This window comes from Ceratotherium simum, chromosome 28 (genome assembly GCF_057802395.1).
Source record: "Ceratotherium simum simum isolate JZ-2026a chromosome 28, ASM5780239v1, whole genome shotgun sequence".
NCBI lineage: Eukaryota > Metazoa > Chordata > Mammalia > Perissodactyla > Rhinocerotidae > Ceratotherium > Ceratotherium simum.
This window is the reverse complement of record NC_141927.1, coordinates 35,749,627-35,770,705: the sequence shown is the minus strand read 5'-3', so window position 1 is coordinate 35,770,705 and position 21,079 is coordinate 35,749,627. Positions and strand designations below refer to the sequence as shown.

General features: G+C 38.5%; 1 protein-coding gene across 1 annotated transcript in view; it reads right to left on the bottom strand.

Annotated features, from left to right (window-relative positions):
* ADAM32 (ADAM metallopeptidase domain 32) overlaps nucleotides 1-21,079 on the bottom strand; it is a gene marked incomplete at its 5' end in the record, with an annotated part of 181,699 nt that overhangs the window by 12,285 nt on the left and 148,335 nt on the right. Inside the window, 4 exons of the mRNA XM_087418258.1 lie at nucleotides 6,554-6,637; nucleotides 11,439-11,616; nucleotides 12,933-13,038; nucleotides 20,440-20,635. Coding sequence (XP_087274384.1) covers nucleotides 6,554-6,637; nucleotides 11,439-11,616; nucleotides 12,933-13,038; nucleotides 20,440-20,635 — 564 coding nt within the window. The remainder of the gene's footprint in view (nucleotides 1-6,553; nucleotides 6,638-11,438; nucleotides 11,617-12,932; nucleotides 13,039-20,439; nucleotides 20,636-21,079) is intronic.

The following is a 21,079-nucleotide window of genomic DNA, read 5'->3' as shown; positions in this document are numbered from 1 at the left end:
CCCGCCCACTGGTGACGGGAGCTCCCAGATCCACCAATCAGAACTACTGGCAGGAACATCTGGTAATCTGCTTGGTGTTGGTTCTCCCACTCAGCCAGGGAAAAGGAGTTAATTCATAGCCCTCCCCACTGATGAGCATAGCTCCCAGCCCTGCTCAACCAGCAAACCTGGCCTGAGCATCTGGGAAGTTGCGCTGCCTAGCAATACTCAAGTGGAAACCATGGCTGACAGCACTGCCCATCAGCAGATCAAAGCAGGTGGCCTTGTTTAGCCAGAGAACTTGAGGCATTGTTCAGCTTGAGTCAAGAACCCAAACAAAGAGCCTTGCCAGCCTTGGAGCCAGTTCTGCACACACTACCCAGGTAGGGGAGCTAATTCATAGCCTCACTCACTGCTGAGGGTAGTTTCCAGCCCCAGCTGACTGGTGGAAACCTGGTCCGAGCACCTGGGAAATGACTTGGCACAACAGCACTCAAGCAGAGAGACCAGCCAGCGACTCTGCTTATCTGCAGAGACAAGCCAGTGACCCCCATCTGGCCAGAGAGTTTGATGCACAGGTCTGCCTGATTACCTCCCCAAACAAGAGTCTTGTCACCCTTGGGGTCTGCTCTGCAGCCCCCCACCAGGAAGGAAGCTAATCCTTAGCCCTGCCCACTGAAAACTACAGCCCCCAACTCTGATAATCAGGAAACCTAACCAAAGCTCCTGAGAATCTCATTAGTCTATCCTGCAGCCCCAATTACAGCAGCACTTGAATGAAGTACCAAACCAGTGGCTCTGCATCTACAGAGCCAAGACAGTGGTCCCGTCAGTCCAGGGAGCTTACTACACAGGTCTGTCTGATTTGATTCCCAAACAAGAGCCTTGTCAGCATGAGCAGGGAAACTAATTCATAGCCTCACCCACTACTGAATACAGCCTTCAGCCCACTTGACGAGGGGATTTAACTAGAGCACACAGGGGCTCCGTAGCCCATCGTACAGCCCTGCTTACAGTGGCACTGGAACAGAGGGCACAACCTGGGGCTTTCTCTATCTGCAGAGCAAAACTTATGGCCCCACCTCACCAGGAAATTCAGTGCACAGTTTAGCCTGATTCAGGTCCCCAAACAATAGCCAGTTCAGGCCTTGGGAGCTGTTATGCAGCTCTGCCAGAGTAGGGAAGTTAAATCATAGCCTCGCCTATTGCTCAGAATAGTACTCAGTCCCAACTGTCTAGGAAGCCTGACCAGAGAACCCAGGCAACCAACAAAACTATCAAAAAAAAAAAACCCAAACAGAAATCCTAGAGCTGAAGACCACAAAGATCCAACTGAAGAATTCAATAGAGAGCTTAAACAAGAGACTCGACCATGCAGAAAAAATTAGTGATCTGGGAGGCAAGAAATTTGAAATTATTCAGTTAAAGGAGCAAAAAGGAAAAAGAGTGAAAAACAGTGAAGAAGGTTTTTGGGACTTATGGGACAACATAAAAAGAAACAATATCTGCATTATGGGAATTCCAGAAGAAGAAGAGAAAGAGAAAGGGACAGAAAGAATATTTAAGGCCAAAAACTTCCAAAACCTGGGGAGAGAAATGGACATCAGATCTATGAGGCTCAAAAGACCCCAAACAGGTTGAATCTGAATAGGGCTACACCTAGACATATTATAATTAAAACGTCAATAGTCAAAGACAAAGAAAAAATTTTGAAAGCAGCCAGAGAAAAGTAAAATGTCACATAAAAGGAAACCCCAATAAGACTATCTGTGGATTTCTCAACAGAAACTTTTCAGGCCAGGAGAGAATGGGATGTTATATTCAAAATATTGAAAGAAGAAAACTGTTATCCAAGAATACTACACCTGCCAAACTGTCCTTCAGCAATGAAAGAAAGATAAAGACTTTCACAAACAAACAAAAGCTGAAGTTCATTATTGTACCAGGAATATGAGATGGATATCACTGGAACTATGTAGTCATTCTGTCACATTAAAGGATAGTGACTGGTTTGGCACTGACTAATCGAACTGCCCAGGTATTTATTGGGTAGCCCCAAATGAGATTCAGTAGTTGTGTGGCACAAATATTTGGCTGTGGCTTCCACCTGAGTGGTTGGGTGCTGCACCCTGGGTTTTCCCGGGGCACAAGGGAGAATCTACCCCACGGTAACAACAATTACCAACCTCTCTTTCCTCAAGGCCAGATGGGAACATTCTATTTTCCACCGGTACAATCATTTGGCCACCATCTTTATTCCCTCCCTTGGCCTGGAGGATGTTATAGCACATATAGAAGCCCTTACTAAATTCACCTAGAAAGCCTTAAATGATAGCTGACAAAACCTATCTTTTACTTAATACTGAATTGTCTCTAATGAGAAAAGCTGTCCTCCAAAATAGTACAGACTTGGACATTATCATTGCCTCACAAGGAGGGATCTGTGCCATTATCCAAAGCGTTGTGTGTTCATACCTAATGAGTCTGCTAATGTATCATCTTTATTAAATCACATGGGGAAACAAGTGAATACCCTGAGGGATCTGACACCCAGCCTAAGGGACTTAGTAAATCAATAGTCCGGATCATGGGGTTTTGGTGGAAAAACCTGTTACTGTTCTTTATTTTGGGAAGCATTATCACGATCTGTGTTTTCTCCTGAGTGTGCCTCTATTGCTGCTGTGGTATCTGCCTCCAGTGCAGCCAGACAGCTGCCAAACAGGCCACCTCCTTGCTAGTGAAACCCCTTGCTGACCACTCAGGGCACACTGCAGAAGAGGGGGCACGTAAGATTGTAACAGCCAGTCACAAGGGGTAGAGTGTTGGAGGAAGTCATCAAAAGGACGTGACCACCAGTTGACCCACAATGGGAACTGTTTTCAAGGATGTAGCCTTGAGCAAGCAATGTGTTGTTGAGACCATCTGGATGGTATACCCAGTTAAGGACTCTATATAAACGTTAAGATTTCAGTGGTGGATGCTGAGATTTACTCATCTTGCAGCCACCCACGACAAGCCTCATATGTAAGTTCCCTTGCTTATTAAACCTGCCACCTACCACTCTGGAGTGGCCTGCTTCTTTCTTTGGTTTCTCCTTGCCCTCTGTATAGGGACCAGTTTGAAAACCAACAACATTAGAACTGATACCATAGCAATACTAAAGATCATAAGAAGCTACTTTAAAGAAATATATGCCTAAAACTGGACAATCTAGACTAAATGGAAAACTTCTTAGAAACATACAACCTACTAAGACTGAATCAGGAAGACATGAAAAGAACAGATGAATAACTTGTAAGGAAAATCAAAAATGTCCCAAAGAAGAAAAGTCTAGGACTTGAGGGCTTCACTGGTGAATTTTACCCAACATTTAAAGAAAGATAACGCTAATCCTTCTCAAACTCTTCCAAAAATTCAAAGATAAGGGAATACTCTCAAACACATTTCACAAAGCCACATTACCTGATACCAAATCCAGAAAAGGACACTACAAGAAAAGAAAACTACAGTCCATATCCCTGATGAATATAGATGCAAAAATTCTCAATAAAATACCAGCAAACCAAATTCAGCAGCACATAAAAAGGATCATTCACCATGATCCAGTGGGATTTATCCCTGGGATGCAAAAATAGTTCAACATACACAAATCAATAAATGTGTTACATCACATTAATAGAACAAAAGAAAAAAATCATATGATCATCTCAATAGATGTAGAAAAAGCATTTGACAAAATTCTACATTTGTTCCTGATAAAAACTCTTAATAAGTTAGATATAGAAGGAACAAACCTCACTACAATAAAGGCCGTAAAGGCCTATGACAAGCCCACATCTAACGTTATACTCAATGGTGAAAGGTTGAAAGCTTTTCCTCTAAGATCAGCGACAAGACAAGCGTGACCACTCACCATTCCTACTCAACATAGTACTGGAAGTGCTAGCTAGGTCAAACAGGCAAGAAAAAGAACAAAAGGCAGCAGAATTGGAAAGGAAAAAGTAAAACTGTCTCTGTTTATAGATTTTATATAGAGAAAATCCTAAAGACTCCACCAAATAACTGTTAGATGGAATCAATGAATTCTTAAAGTTGCAAGATATAAAATTAACATACAAAAATTGAAGAAAAAAAGAATCAATGAATTCTTAAAGTTGCAAGATACAAAATTAACATGCAAAAATTGGTAGCATTTCTATACACCAGCAATGAATTGTCTGAAAAAGAAATTATAAAAAACCAATTCCATTTACAATAGCATCAAAACCAACAAAATACTTAGGAATAAATCTAACAAAGGAGGTGAAAGATCTCTACACTGAAAACTACAAGACATTGGTAAAAAGAAAGTGAAGAAGATGCAAATAAATGGAAAGGTATCTCATGTTCATGGATTGGAGGAATTAATATTGTTAAAATGTCCATGCTACCAAAAGCCATCTATAGATTCAACGCAATCCCTATCAAGATTCCAATGGCATTTTTTACAGAAGTAGAAAAAAAAAATCCTAAGATTTATATGGAACTACAAAAGACCCCGACAGCCAAAGCAATCCTGAGAAAGAAAAACAAAGTGGGAAGTATCACACTTCCTGATTTTAAGCTATATTGTAAAGTTGTAGTAATCAAAGCAGTAATCAAAGGTACTAGCATAAAAACAGATAAATAGACCAATGAAACAGAATTGAGAGCCCAGAAATAAACCTATGCATATACAGCCAATCAGTATTTGACAAAGGAGCCAAGAATACTCAATGGAGAAAAGACAGTCTCCTCAATAAATGGTGTGGAGAAAATTGGATATTCACATGTAAAATTAACATAAAATGGATTAAAGACCTAAACGTAAGACTAGAAGCCATAAAATTCCTAGAAGACAGCACAGAAAAAACCTCCGTGATATAGGTCTGGACAATGATTTTTTTTATGTGGAATCAAATATATATATATGTGATGGAGAAAGAGATCAGATTTGTAGTTACCAGAGGCAAGAGGTTGGAGGTGAGGGAACTGAATGAAAGTGGTCAAAAGGTACAAACTTCTAGTAAGATAAATAAGTACTGGGGATGTAATGTACAATGTGATGACTATAGTTAACACTGCTGTATGGTATATTTGAAACTTGATAAGAGTAGATCCTAGGAGTTCTCTTCACAAGGAGGAAACAAAGAACTCTTAAAACTCAACCATAAGATTAACATCTTTTAAAAAATGCACAAAACACTTGAATAGACACCTCTCCAAAGAAGACATATAGATGGCAAATAAGTATAGAAAAGATGCTCAACATCGCATGTCATTAGGGAAATGCAAATTAAAACAACAACGAGATACCACTACACATCTATTAGAATGGTCAAAATCCAGAACACTGACAACACGCAATGCTGGTGAACGTGCAGAGCAACAAGAACTCTTATTCATTGCTGGTGGGAATGCAAAATGGTACGGCCACTTTGGAGGACAGTTTGGTGGTTTCTTGCAAAACTAAACATACTCTTACCATACAATCCAGCAATCACAGTCCTTGGTATTTACCCAAATGAACTGAAAACTTATGCCCATACAAAAACCTGCACACAAATGTTTACAGCAGCTTTATTCATAATTGCCAAAATGTGGAAGCAACCAAGATGTCCTTCAGTAGATGAATGGATAAATTGTGGTATATCCAAACAATGGAATATTAGCACTAAAAAGAAATGAGCTCTCAAGCCAGGAAAAGACATGGAGGAAGTTTAAATGCATATTACTAAGTGGAAGAAACCAATCTGAAAAGGCTACATACTGTATGATTCCAACGATATGTCATTCTAGAAAAGGCAAAACGATGAGACAGTTAAAAAAATCAATGGTTGTCAAAGGTAGAAAGGATGGAAGGATGCATAGGCAGAGCACAGAGGATTTTTAGGGCAGTGAAATACTCTGTATGACACTATTAATGATGGATACCTGTCATTATGCATTTGTCCAAACCCATAGAATGTACAACACCAAGAGCAAACCCTAACATAAACTATGAACTTGGGTGATAATGATGTGTCAATGCAGTCTCATCGAATGTAACAAATGTACCATTCTGGTGGTGGATTTTGATGGTGGAGGAGATTGTGTGTATCGAGGTCACAGGTATGTGGGAAAAATCGCTGTACTTTTTGCTCAATTTTGCTATGAACCTAAAACTGCTCTAAAAATAAAGTCTATTTTTAAAAAGAGGGATAAAACCAATAGTCTCCTGTTACCCTGTGTATTCACAGACACAAATTATAGCATAATTATCTTCCCTTAATGAACAGGTTAATGTATTTATTGAAATATTTAACACCTCTGAAAAGTACTCAACTGTAATAATAAATTTGTTAAGGTCATCAGCAATTTAATTCTATACAATATTCTCTAAAACTACCTATGGCTCCAAATTTAGTATCCCAATTCAGCTCCATATTGAAGCTAGATAAAACAGGGCCTAGCACACAGTAGGAACCAAATAAACATTGAATAAATTAATGAGTGATGCTGAAAAGTGTCCAAGATAGATGTGATCGGGGGAAATATAAATCATGAGCTTACTTACTCCATGTCCACTGCACCGTTGTGAACAAGTTAGTGCTTCTCCCTTAAGTATCCTTGATTCTACACATACTGAATTTATACATATCTAAATAAAGACACACCAAAAAAGTTCCTAATCAGAGGAATCCAGCTATCATAACATTTACAATCAGTAATTTTATAAAATAAGACCATAACTCTTCAGTGCCATAAACTGCCGTCTAAGTGCTGCTTTTGCCACATCCCACAAATCGGCACATGTTGTACTTTCATTTTCATTTAGTTCAAAATATTTTTCAATTTCTCTTGAGATTTCTCCTTTGGCACATGTGTTTTTTAGAAGTCTGTTGTTTAATCTCCAAGTATTTTGGGATTTTTCAGATATGTAAACTATGGACTTTGAGTGATAACAATGTGTCAATGTGTGTTCACTGATTGTAACAAACATGTCACTCTGGTGGGGTTATAGATAGCGTAGGAGTCTGTGCCTATATAGGGGTAATGGGTATATGGGAACTCCTTGTACTTTCTGCAAATTTTGATGAGAACCTAAAACTGCTCTAAAAAATAAAGTCTATTTTTAAAAATAAATAAATTATTTTTAAAAAATGATTCAGGCTTCCAGTATCCAGTTCTGCATCTAAGGAGCTTAGAAGTTGCCACTCTATCCTAACAATAAGAAAAAGCTGAACAGACTGAAAAATCAACAACTCTTATAGGTTCCATAAGAGAAGTAGAGACACAGGGCAAACCACTGCCCCTAAGATTGGAGAGACAGACAAGTGAATACAGGGAGTCACAAGTAGAAACCACCTCAGGTACCCTGACCAAGGTAGGAAAACCTGAACTGTAATTGACAAACTGCTGGAGGCTCAGGGTGGACAATTCTGAAAGTTAAAAACTCCAAGGGCCCCAGACATGGGAGACCCCCCCACAATTTTGTGAGATTTACCTCCAGGAGCTTGACTAGGTTCTCATAGTAAATATCAGAGAAAAATTTCCTTGTTTTCTGGGGGGAGGAGGGGAAAGGAACCATTTTGAAACAGCCAGAGCACTCTGTTCTTCTTAACAAGGCCTTCCCTCAGGAGAAATGAGTTAACCAGAGCCTATCCTGCTGGGGTTTTATCAACCGACTGATCTGAGAGAAGGGAAATACTCAATACCAGCCCACCCCAGCCATCCTGGGGAGGATGAAAAAAACTGAGAAACACTTGTAAAATTCACACTCCAGAAGCACAGGCTCACTAAAAGACTAAGGCCTAATCATAGAACTAAAGAATGCTTCCTCTCCCCACATCTCACCACTATATCAACTAAAGGTTGTTTACCACTTTTAGTTCTTTTACCTGGTACATTATGTCTGGTTAACAAGAAAAAATACAAGGTGTACTAAAAGCCAAAAGACACAATTTGAAGAAACAGAGCAAACATAAGAACCAGACATGGCAGGGATACTGGAATTATCAGACTAGGAGTTTAAAACAACTATGATTAATATGCTAAGGGCTAATAGATGAAGTAGACAGCATGCAAGAACAGATGGGCTACATAGGCAAAGAGACAGAAATCCCAAGAAAGAAACAAAAATAAATGCCAGAGTGAAAAAAAAAAACACTGTAGCAAAAATGAAGAATGCCTTTGATGGGCTTATTAGTACACTGGACATGGCTGAGGAAGGAATCTCTGAGCTAAAAGATCTATCAATAATATCCTTGAAAACCAAAAAGCAAAGAGAACAAAGACTTAAAAAAGTAGCAGAATATCCAAGGACTGTGGGACAACTACAAAAGGTATAACATAGGTGTAATGGAAATACCAGGAAAAGAAAGAGAGAAAGGAAGAGAAGAAATTTTGAAACAATAATGACTGAGAATTCCCTCAAATTAACGTCAGACCCCAAACCACAAATCCAGGAAGCTCAGAAAATAAGAAGCAGAATAAATGCCAAAAAAGACTACACTGAGTCATATCATGTTCAAATGACAGAAAATCAAAGCATAAATCTTGAAAATAGCCAGAGTTAAAAAAAGAAAAACAACCCTACCTATAGAGGAACAAAGGTAAGAAATACATCTGACTTCTACTCAGAAACCATGCAGTCAGAAGAGAGTGGAGTGAAATATTCAAAGTGTTGACAGAAAAAACCAGCAACCTAGAATTCTATATACTGCAAAAATTATCCTTCAAAAGTGAAGGAGAAATAAAGACTTTCTCAGACAAACGAAAATTGAGGGAATTTTTTGCTAGTAGAGCTGCCTTGCAAGATACATTAAAAGAAGTTCTTTAAAGAGAAGGAAAATAATATAGACCAGAAACTAATAGAATGTACACCACCAAGAGTGAATGCTCATGTAAACTATTGTCCTGGTGTGATTCTGATATGTTAATGTAGGTTCATCAATTGTAACAAATGTACCACTCTGGTGGGCAATGTTGATAATGCAGGAGGTTATGTTTGTGTGGGGGCAAGGAGTATATGGGAAATCTCTGTACCTTCCTCTCAATTTTGCTGTGAACCTAAAACTGCTCTAAAAAATATAGCCTTTAAAAAATGATTCAGGGCAGGGAAGTGGGAGATAGAAATGAAACAAGACTGACATAAAAAAATCATACCCAAATAACTTTTTATTACAATACCCTGAAATCTAACAAAACTATTCCTAAGAGCACAGTTAAAAGAGTATCCTATATTAATTGCACATATAAAAAGTTTGCATAGAATGAAAATCAATTCCAGATATATATTAAGTTTTCATTAAACATGAGTATTATTAGAGTCCCCGAATAAAGATAATAGAAATATATATATCTACTTTTTTTGGTGAGGAAGATTAGCCCTGAGCTAACATCCATTGCCAATCTTCCTCTTTTTTTTTTTGCTGAGGAAGACTGGCCCTGGGCTAACACCTGTGCCCATCTTCCTCTACTTTATATGGGATGCCGCCACAGCATGGCTTGACAAGCAGCGCGCAGGTCAGTGTCTGGGATCCAAACCCGCAAACCCCAGGCCACCAAAGTGGAGCACGTGAACCCAACCTCTATGCCACTAGGCCAGCCCCTTGAGATCTGTAGTATACTTTAATAAAAATTTCTTAAATATAATTTCTTTAAGTTTAAAGTATAATAATCAGAGGATTGAGGATATATTCCCAATTTTATTATTTATAGAAATATCAACTTCTCTCAGTTGCAGTTTTCTTACGAGTACAATAATATTTTCTAAAGTATTTGAGATTCGAGGTTAAAATGAGATAATGTATGTGAAAATTATTTCCTTTTAAACATTAAAGCACAGCACAACTCTCTTCAAATAAATAGCCTCATAAAACCCTTTCTAAATCCAAACAACCTAACCCTTTTAAACCTTCGATGTGTTGGGTCTTCTCATTGGTTCTTGGCCATGATGGTGTGCCTAACAACTCCTTTTGGAATGTAGTATCTATTTTCTGCCTACCTCAGCTGAAATTGAGATGAAGAGTCCTGTTACATAAGAACTCTACTGACAGAAACAAAATTGCCAAGAATGTTTCATCATATGTGATTTATAGTTTCCTTAAAAACTATCTGGTAAAATTTGTTTTCATACATTATCACTGAGAACAATCCATGTTATGGAAAAGATTCTATTCTTAGTAAATTACCAACTGAATAATATTAAATCATCTGTTGCCTGTGTTTCTTTTGTTTTTTGTTTTTTGGTTTTTTTTGGTGAGGAATATTCGCCCTGAGCTAACATCCACTGCCAATCTTTCTCTGTTTTGTATGTGGGTTGCCACCTCAGCATGGCTGAGGAGACGTGTAGGTCCACATCTGGGATCCGAACCTTCGAACCCTGGGCCGTTGAAGCAGAATGCACGAACTTAACCACGACACCATGGGCCAGCCTCTGTGTTTCATTTTTTAATTGTTTTGGCTCGATGGCCTAAATATATCTACTGAGCTCCCTGGCATATACCTCCTTCAAGAAGGCATTTATGACTCCTAGGCCTGAAGAGGAAGCCAGTATTAAGGAGACTATATACTTTGCCTACAATAAACTTCATTTAAACTATAAAACCACTAAAAGTAGCTACTAATATGTAGACTTCACATATTAAATAATTTGTTCAAAATCATCTCTCAAGTAAGTGGAAGAGTCAAAATTCAGATCTATGTGCGTCTGTCTTGAAAGTCTATACTTGAGACTATACTGTTCCTCGTGAGCAAATAGCTGGTCAGGAATTAAATGAGATTTTGAAGTAAATTTACTCCGTCTATGTTTTCTCCAGATTTGGGTCAGCCTCAGAGATAACAAATTATAATAATTGATAATAATAGCAAACCCATATTTAGCTCTTACTATGTGCTGGGCATCATGCTAAGCACTTTATACTGTTATCTCATTTAATCTCCACAATAACCCATAGAGTAAATGCTATTATTATCCCCACTTTACATATAGTTGCAGTATCTCAGATTGGTTAGGTAATTTTTGAAACATCAAAAAATAAGAGGTGAGGTTTTGATTCTAAGCAGCCTGATCTAAGCTGTGCTCTTATCTACTGGGCCACAAAGAGACATATATTATTCAGTGGATTTCTTCTTTCTTCTCCAAAAAGAAAAGCGAATTTCCATGCTATGAAGTACTTAACTACAATGTATTCCCAAGATCTCTCTCCTCCCTACACCAGCTTCAAAACACTTGGAGTTTCCTTGCTCACAACATCGAAATTCTGAAGGGGTTCAAACATTCCCATTTCCTTCGTAACATGTGGAGACCAAAGGAAGCTTATTCATTCTCTCCTTATCCAAATATTTAAGGTTACATAGCACTAGAAATGTATTGACATTTAATACTTAAATTAAAATATTTATTAAAGAAATGAAAAAAGCTAGATTTTTTTAAAAATAGATTTTAAATCATTTACCCTCCCATTATCACAATCAGCGCCACTACGGGCCAACAATGGATCTGGATCACGCCCTTGGTAGTCTATAGTTACACATACGGTATCTCGTACAAAAGCATAAATCACAGCACCATTTTCTTGATGGTAAGGACTTGAATAAGGGTAGGTACAAGTTAATTTTCCACATGCAAGATTCCTACAAACATAATAAAATTATATGATTATTATACACTGGGCATTTATTAGGAATGCTTCAGATTTGCTTTCTTTGACAAAAATAATAAAAATAAAGAATGGTTCTCCATTTATGGCAATGCATCTAAGGAAAATGTAATACTTCAACAATAATATTTAAAATAAAAAGTAAAAAAGTTAAAGCTATTGATACAAGCTTATCTTTCAATGGTACTAATAGTCTTTTTTTTTTTTCCTGAGGAAGAGTCTCCCTGAGTTAACATCTGTTGCCAATCTTCCTCTATTTTATATGTGATCCACTGCCACAGCATGACCACTGACAGATGGGTGGTGTAGGTCCACACCAAGGAACTGAACCCGGGCCACTGAAGCAGAGCACACTGAATTTAACCACTAGGCCACCAGGGCTGGCCCACTATAAGTCTTTTATTCACTGTGCAGATTTATACACTTATTGTCACATAATCAATTCACTCAATTATTTTATATCCCTCTGCAGAGGGATAAAAAGATAAATAAGTTGTGACCCCTACCCTTAAGGACTTTACAGTCTACTACTAAATGTGATACAAATCCCATTAAAAGTGCTACAAATGAAATAAACAAATCCTTACAGAGATTTAAGATGACGACACATTCTAACTTATCAGTTAGGAAAAACTTCATAGAGAACACGCCATCTGCATCAAAGCTTACAAATTAGTAGGATTTCTACAGGCCAAGTAAGGTATTTCTAAACAAAAGTAACAGCATAAGCAAATCAAGGAAGCATAAAACTACATGGTATATTTACCAGTCTACAAATTCCATGAGTACAAGGGCCATGTATGCTTTGCTAAATAGTATCTGGCCCAGTGTCCAGCACATAGTAGGTTCTTAATAAATGTTTGTCAAAAGAAATTCATGACCAAAATATCAAAGAGCTAGCTCTTCGGATGCAGGCAAAATTAAACTTCATTTTATAGACACTGGGCAGTCTTCAGCTTGGGCAAGCAATTGAGTGAATGGGGCTCGTATTTTTATTTTATAAAACATGAGCAGGTTCAGAGAGGAAAAGTGCAATAGGTATTATCAGTTTCAATCTTGGATTGAATTTAGGAGCCTAATGATCATCTATATAAAAATGTGTAAAAATTGGATGGAAATTTAAGCCTGTAGCACAAGAAAGATGTCAGGGCTAGAGATTTTGATTTGAGATTCACTCCCATACACATGTGATATTTGAAACCACTGGAATGAATGCCATATATAGAGAAAAACTAAAAATAGAATCTTACAGAACATAAGAAAAGTATCTTTACTATTTGCATAGCATACCTCCATCCACAGAATATATATCTGCCTCCTCTCTTACCGCAGTTCCCAAACCTATCATTATGATTTTGTATTTCTTCATAGCAGGCAAATGGAGCACTTCTTGAACCTGTCAAAGTTAGAAATATATGTGGATTAAAACTCCTCTTCTTTTTCATCTTCTTCCATTTCCTCATATATTATATGTTTCTTTTGCCTTTTTCTCTATTTATCTAATTCAAACATTTTCCTAGTGAAGTTGTAAGAGAAAGAATTAAAGTGAAAGGCAATGCTCATGGTTATTCCTCCTTTTGCTTCATTTTCAGTCATTTCCATCACAAAAGATATTATGAGGGGAGGGGAGAGTTATAGGAGTGTAAACCACGAGAGGGCTCTGTGAAGGAAGGCAATAGAGAGATAACACTAGTAAACTAGACTTGTTTTCCTAGATTCTGAGTAGCAACTCATAAAAAGCCAGGTCTATAGCAAAATCTCATTGAAGAAACCTCATTGTATCTTCAGGAAGTCTAAAATTAAGGAACCAAAATTGCCAACCTATATATTTATCTACTTTTTCCTCCATTACTATATTAGTTTTTTATCGCTATGTAAAAAGTTACCAAAACAAAATCGTGGCAGTCTGAAACAACATCCATGTATAATGTCACAGTTCCCGTAGGTTAGAAGTCCAGCAAGGCACAAGCGAGCTCTCTGTACCAGGTCTCACTAGGCTGAAATAAAGTTATTGGCTGGGGCTGCAGTCTGATCTGAGGCTGGAGTCCTCTTCAGAGCTCATTGGTTGTTTGCAAAATTCCGTTTTTTGCAGCCGTAGCTCCATTTTCTTACTAACTATCTGCCAGGAGTTGCTCTTGGCTCCTAGGAACTCCCCTCAGGTCCTAGTTACATGGCTCTCTCACAACATGACAACTTATTTCTTCCACGCCAGCAAGAGAATCTTTCTGGCATCTCCCTTCTTTAAGGGTTCACATGATTAGGTCAGGCCCACTCAGAATGATCTCCCTTTGATTAATTCAAAGATATTGATTATAGACCTTAATTACATCTTCAAAATTCCTTCATCTGCACTATATAATCTAATCACAGGAATGATATTCCATCATATATTCACTAGTTCTGTCCCAACTCAAAGGGAGGGTCATCCAAGGCATGTACATACACCAGGAGAGTCTTAGGGGCCATCTTAGAATCCTGCCTAGCAGTTACCTTCTCCAAAATGAACCTCACTAAGCCTAACTGCCTCATTTATAAAAGCAGATAGTAATATCTACCTCAATGGATTGCTATGAGAATTAACTAAGATGATGTTTATTTAGTCACTGTTAATTCCCACTTAATTCTTCATTTTCTTTTAAGTTCAAGAGGGTTTTTCCCATTTATCGGATTTACATTTTTTCCCCACTATTCTTTTTAATTCTTTACCTTCTTCCTAATTCTCGCTCTTTCCACCATTTTTAAACATTGCTCCATCAAATGTGACTGTATAGATACCGTGAGGACAGGCAATGTTACTTCTGAGTATTCAAGATGTTTAATCAGTTCAGTTGTGAATCTGCCATACCAGGTTAGAAATGCCAATGCAGGGCTTGTTAAACACCAAGATATTATCCAAGGAAAGTCAGAAATTGGATAATTCAGTCCAGTTTGGAGAGATAATGTAGAAGAATATGTTTAGTCCCAGCGTAGCCAGATGAATTGTGTTGAAAGTGATGTTCCTCATCCAGCCCAATTTTTATTAGTCCATCTATTGCATTGAAAGGTACCAATGAACCTTATTATTAATTTTTCCCTTGAATACCCTCTTTCATTGGTGTTAGGGCCTTTCTCTTGGATCAGTCTGGGTTTTCCACGGTGAAACGGAAACATTAAAAGGGCAACACTTTGCAAATGTGAAGTCACATGTCAAATATTCCCTTAAATCCAGTATACTGACCAAGTCTACTAAGTAAGAGAATTTGCCCTTCCATAGTCCAAATAGTGTATTTAGATTCCCTATACCCTATTTTTAAATGCTATGAGGTGCAATAAAATAGTGGGTGCATTTCATAGATAGTTGTGCATGGCTGGTACTAGGGCAGTAAATGTGGGTGTTGGAAAATTATTGCAAATAATGTAGGCAATCCTCATAAACAGCATGGAGCAGCAGGGAGTTTGAGGTTATATTCCCTTGACAACTATTAGAGACTACTAGTTGATGTTTCCAGTTAGATGGAATAGAAGGCTACCCCATCTCAACTGGAATAAACAGAGCCACAGAAATGTTAGCTAAAGTTTTAGCTTTCATAACCTGACATCTGACCTACCTCATCTCATGACTAATAAGCATTTACAATTTAACATATCCTAAAACCAAATTCTGTTTTACCCCTAGATTTCATTTCAGTTTATAGGACCATTTGTCAAACAGCTGTTCAGGCCAAAAGTTAGAAATCATCCGTGATTTCCTTTTTCCCCTCACTACCTGCCTCTACCATCTTATCCAAGTCTTATTGACCCTACCTCCTAAATACAGCCTGAACATGATCACTTCTCACCTTCTCCACAACTACTACTCTAGCCTGAGCCATCATCAATTCTCTTCTAATATACTACAACAGCCTTTTAATTGACTCCCTGCTTCTACTCACCACTCTCCATAGTACATTCTCCATATCATAAATCAGAGTCATCTTTTTAAAAATAAAAGTCATGTATCAGCCTCTTACTTAAATATCTCTAATGGCTTCCCATTACACTAAGAATAAAATCCAATTTTCTAGCCATGGTCTTTACTCAGTCTAGTTCACTATGCTTCAGCCACACTGCCCTTCTTTTCATCATTGAACTAACCAAATTTATTCCCAACTCAGTATCATAACATTTGCTGCATTCCTCTTTCTGAAATGCTCTTTCCCAAGATCATCTCTTGGCTGGCTCCTTCTCAGTATTCAAGTTTCTGTCCAAACTTCACTTCTACAAAGATACTGTCTCTGAACACTCTACCTAAAGAAGCCTCACCTTCGTGATCACTCTTTATGCTATCACCCTGTCTTATTGTTGCTTTGTTTTTGTTTTTTGTTATCATAACACCACTAATGTAAATGATTATGTTTATTTATTTACTAATTTTTTATTGTTTATTGTCTGAACTCTTATAGCACTTACCACTAATGGAAATGATTACATTTATTTATTTATTTATTTACTAATTTTTTATTGTTTATTGCCTGAACTCTTCACTGGAATATAACCTCCACAAGAATAGGAATCTTTTCTTTCCTCTTGTCCATCACTGGGTTTCCAATGCTAGAAGAGTGCCATACCCAATTAAAATGCTAAGTAAATACTTATTGAATGAATGAAAAAATCAACACCCTAGGTAACCATATCCCATGATCTGTCTTTGTTATGGAGTTTGACATCAAAAATCAGGACCTCCAGGGGCTGGCCCGGTGGCGCAAGCGGTTAAGTGCACGTGCTCCACTGTGGCGGCCCGGGGTTCGCCGGTTCAGATCCCGGGCACGCACCAACGCACCACTTGTTAAGCCATGCTGTGGCAGTGTCCCATATAAAGTGGAGGAAGATGGGCATGGATGTTAGCCCAGGGACAGTCTTCCTCAGCAAAAAAGAGGAGAACTGGCATCGGATGTTAGCTCAGGGCTGGTCTTCCTCACAAAAAAAAAAATCAGGACCTCCAACATGAATTATACTTGTTCTATTTGAAACAATAGAGTTTTTAAGATTAATATTTGAAACAACCTCCTAAGTGATCTCTTCCAAATTATGTCTCCCATGTCACATCATTAATTTCACTAGAGTTTCTGTTCTGTGGCCCCCTAAATATTTGTTTGAAAGAGCCAATATAAATCCTACATTTTTCAAAGAATTTTCAGATAGAACCAATTTAAATTGTCCACAAAGGGATGATGAAAGGTGAGAGTAGACATCTTTTCCTCATGGCTCCTAAAACAGACTTAAGGGATATTTAAGATAAGTTAGCATAAACTTACTTATAGGATCTTAGTCCCCTTGAGCTATATAATTATTTTCCATCTCCAATAAACTATAGATTACTACTATAACACCAGCTGAAATGATGGAGAAATAATCATTTTCTATCGAGTCCAGAAAATCCATCAAAAATTATAGGAAGAATCAGACTAAATGAAATATCATTTATTACTTTGGCCTTGAAGGAAGAAATATAGGTAAGTTTGTCTCTCTTCTCAGGTTTGCATTCATGTTTATACTGCAGCGTCACTTTTCTATCTCACTGAGGCTCATCTTTCTCCACACGGTCAAAAACACTGCCAAAAAACTCTAGAGCTTTACATATGATAGTTTCGAGTCCTGAGAGGGAAAAATTCTCTTGTTCACTGTCCAAAAATCCCAGAAAAAAGACTCAGAACCTCCCCAACTGCCTTAGCATGAGTCAGATGCTAACCTCAAGATATACCAACTGTAGCAAAGTTGGAGAGTACTGCAATTGGACCAGGTCTTGTTAGGTACCCACTACAGTCCAAACAAGTATGAATAGGGGTATAAGACCAAGCTGTGTGAATAGGATATTTCCCACAGTAATCATGTGGATATTGGGCAGTTCCTAGAAAGTGGTACTAAGAAGAAAATCCTATCTGAGACCTCTAGATAAAAAGATGAATCCAGAAGCTTATTGTGAAATCTTGCCTTTTATCATCAATACAACAGTTTATGATGCTCTGATCTACACTGATCTCTGCCTTCTCTATATATACTTTGGTACTCCAGACAAACATGACTATTAGAAAAGGTATCCTGCTACCATAACCTCAACTTTGGCTAATGCTGAGTTAAAGAGAGAGGAAAGACAGCACAGAAACTGGCAACTGTTCCCCAATATCCATTCCTTCTTTCCTCTATTTAGTAACAGAACTTTCTTATTATTAGCAAGGCACAGAGACACCAAGCTAAAGAAAATATTTCTCAGACTCCCTTGAAACTAGATACTTTTATGTGGCTAGGTTCCAGCCAGTGGAATATGAGCAGAAATTATATGCAAAACATCAAGTTAATGGCATTAAGTGGAAGCTGGGTACACTTTCATTTCCTCTTTCCTCCATTCCATGGGCATAAAGATTTTGTGCTGGGAAACTACCTTCTACCAGAGACACAAGGGTTGGCCAAGCAAAAAGAAGGACCACAGGGTCTTGAAAAATGTCATATAGCAAAGCTGCTGAACCATCTTTGACTACTCACCTACCTCTGGAATATTACATGAGAGAGAAAAAAAACTTCTGTCTTTCTTGAACCACTTTATTTTTAGGAATCTGTGTAATAAAAATTTACTCTATTCTCTAACTAATAAAGAGCATTATTTAAATAATTAAATCAAATTATTGTGGTAAATCAAAACACTTGAAAAATGGGTGTCCCATACAAAATATATTACACCAAATGCCACAGTTCATTAATAACAGATAAATCAGATTGATCCATACAGAGTTCCAGACTAAGCCAGTGTTCAGAGAACCATTGGGAGCTCAGTTAGCCAGCCCCACCTACATATCTACATTTTAGGCATTGGGAAGTTTGGAACACTGAGTTCAGTGGAATCAGCTGTTAACACTGGGAATCTTACAGACACTTTAGAAGCAATCTATTACCATTCATGAGATCAAAGACACTAAGCTTAGCTGAATAACCACCTTGAATGCTTGCAGTTCCATTTACATACAGGCATACCTTGTTTAATTGTGCTTCGCTTTATTGTGCTTCACAGATATTGCATTTTTTTACAAGACTCTCCATTAGCAAAAAAGATTACCCCTCTCTGAAGGCTCAGATGATGGTTAGGATTTTTTAGCAATATTTTTTAGTTAAGGTATGTACATTGTTTTTTCAGACATAATGCTATTGCACACTTACTCAACTACAGTATAGTGTAAACTCGACTACAGTATAGTGTAAACATAACTTTTATATGCACTGGGAAACCAAAAATTCATGTGAATCGTTTTATTGTGATATTTGCTTTATTGTCTTGGTCTGCAACTGAACCCGCAATATCTCTGAGGTATGCTTGTAATTCCTGAAACTTCCTATTGATCCTGGACTTAACTTTATGAGATTCTATCATAGCGCCATTTCTTTGGGTTATAAGACACTTTGTTTACCTCAGATAAATGCACAAGTACTATCTTCAGATAGCCACAGTTCTTATCTCCCTTATATCTATCATACCAATAAATGCACCATCTACAAAGAAATTTTCAGGGGCTAAAGACAATGGAGCATCCTCTACACTGGAATTGGAAATGTGTGATAGACACTGAGCCTGGGAGTTTGGGGCCAAATATTAACTAAATGAATTGACTCCCTCTAGATATTAATATTCAGAAAATAATTTATAGTAAGGAATTTTTGAGGCCTTGATCTCTCTTGGTAAGATTATCCTGTACATTTTACCAAGAAATGAACTAGGAAGCTCTACTAAGCTAAGGACACACATTTACTTCTCCTTCCATGTAAAATATTCTATTGAGGAAGAGTGAGATCAGCAAGATAGCAGAATTGGAGATGCCAGCCTTCATCTCCCCACAAGAAAACAACAATTAGACAACTATCCAAAAATGAAAATAGCCCAAGGCAGGCTCAAGAGTACAATTAAGAACCTACAGTAACAGAGTGGAGCAAAAAAAAAGGAGAATAAAGGACAGAAAAGATCGCTGGGGAGATAAGACTTAGAAGAGATGTCTGGAGATAGCTAGGAACAAAGGAGGCTATCAGTATCAGCCCTGCAGTAGCTGTCATCACAGTCCCCAGTGGCCTGCTCTGCAGAGGACACTGGCAGACTTTGCCAATGAGGACCTCAGCACCTCCTGTGACAGCCGTGGACTCTCAGCAGCTTTCACAGTAGAGGACCCCATAGTGTTTGCTAGAGCGGACTTGAGCCTGCTCCACAGAGGACCAGCAGTTCTTGCCACTGAGGTAACCAACAGCCATCACCACCATGGAACCTCTAGATAAGGAGATGCTGCTGTGCTTCCCCCTAGAAAGAGCCGCTATTGCAGTGCCCCAGGACCAGGGCTGCCACCACTCCCCAAAGCCTGCAGACGCCCCAGACCCCAGAGGCACAGCTGCTCCACATGCACTGACATCTCAGGCACCAGAGCCACTGCCCCTGTGTGCTATCCAAAGCCCTAGACCCTGGATCCACTGTTGCCCAGCAAGCACATGCTTTCCAGTCCCTGCCTCCCTGGATGGTCCACGTGCACCCATGCCAGAGGCTACAGAGCCACTGCCACTCTAGGCTAGCCAGTGCCCCAGACCTTGGTGTGCTTTCATTCCATGAACGCTCATGCTCCAACCTCAGCCCCACCGCTGCTCCACAGGTGTCTGTGCATCAGATACCAATGTCACCACCACCACCACAAGGGTGCCCACAAGCTGGATCCAGAACCAAGAGGGATCCCCATGGCCAAAACGTCTTCCATGGGAGAAAATGAGGAGACCCCTAGAAGCCTTTGCCACTGAAGAACCCAACAACCCTTGCCACCTGCTGCAGACACCACAGCTTTGGCCATTTGAGGACCCCTGCAATCTTCACTGGCACTGATCTCAGCTGAAGGATCTGCACAGAGACTGTGCCACTGGGCCTGCCCTGGAGCGGGAATCTCCACACCCCACTGAGGGGATCTCCTGCACTCACTCATGGGTAAAACTATTTCCCCACCAAAACCAGTCCATAAAGCCTAGAATAGGTGACTACTCCATCAAATATGCAGACAAAAAACACAAAAAAATGAAGGAATTTTGTTGCAATTTTCATCATTAAAGGATGTTATAGTTTGTTAAATACTTTTTCTGTGTTTTTTGAGAGGATCATATGATTTTTATCTATTATTTCTTTAAATAAGCTTTCTGCTCTCCTCCTATTCTCCTGAAACTACAATAATTCACAAATTGTTTCTTTTGATTGTATCCTATAGATTGTACAGGCTTTCTTCATTCTTTTTCATTTTTTAAATTTTGTTCCTCTCTGACTGGATAATTTCAAAGTTCCTGTCTTCTAACTCACAGATTTTTTTCTTCTGCTTGATCCATTCTGCTGTTGATGCTCTCTATTGCATTTTCCATTTCATTCATTGTATTCTTCAGCTCCAGAATTTCTGTTTGGTTCTTTTTAACGATTTCTA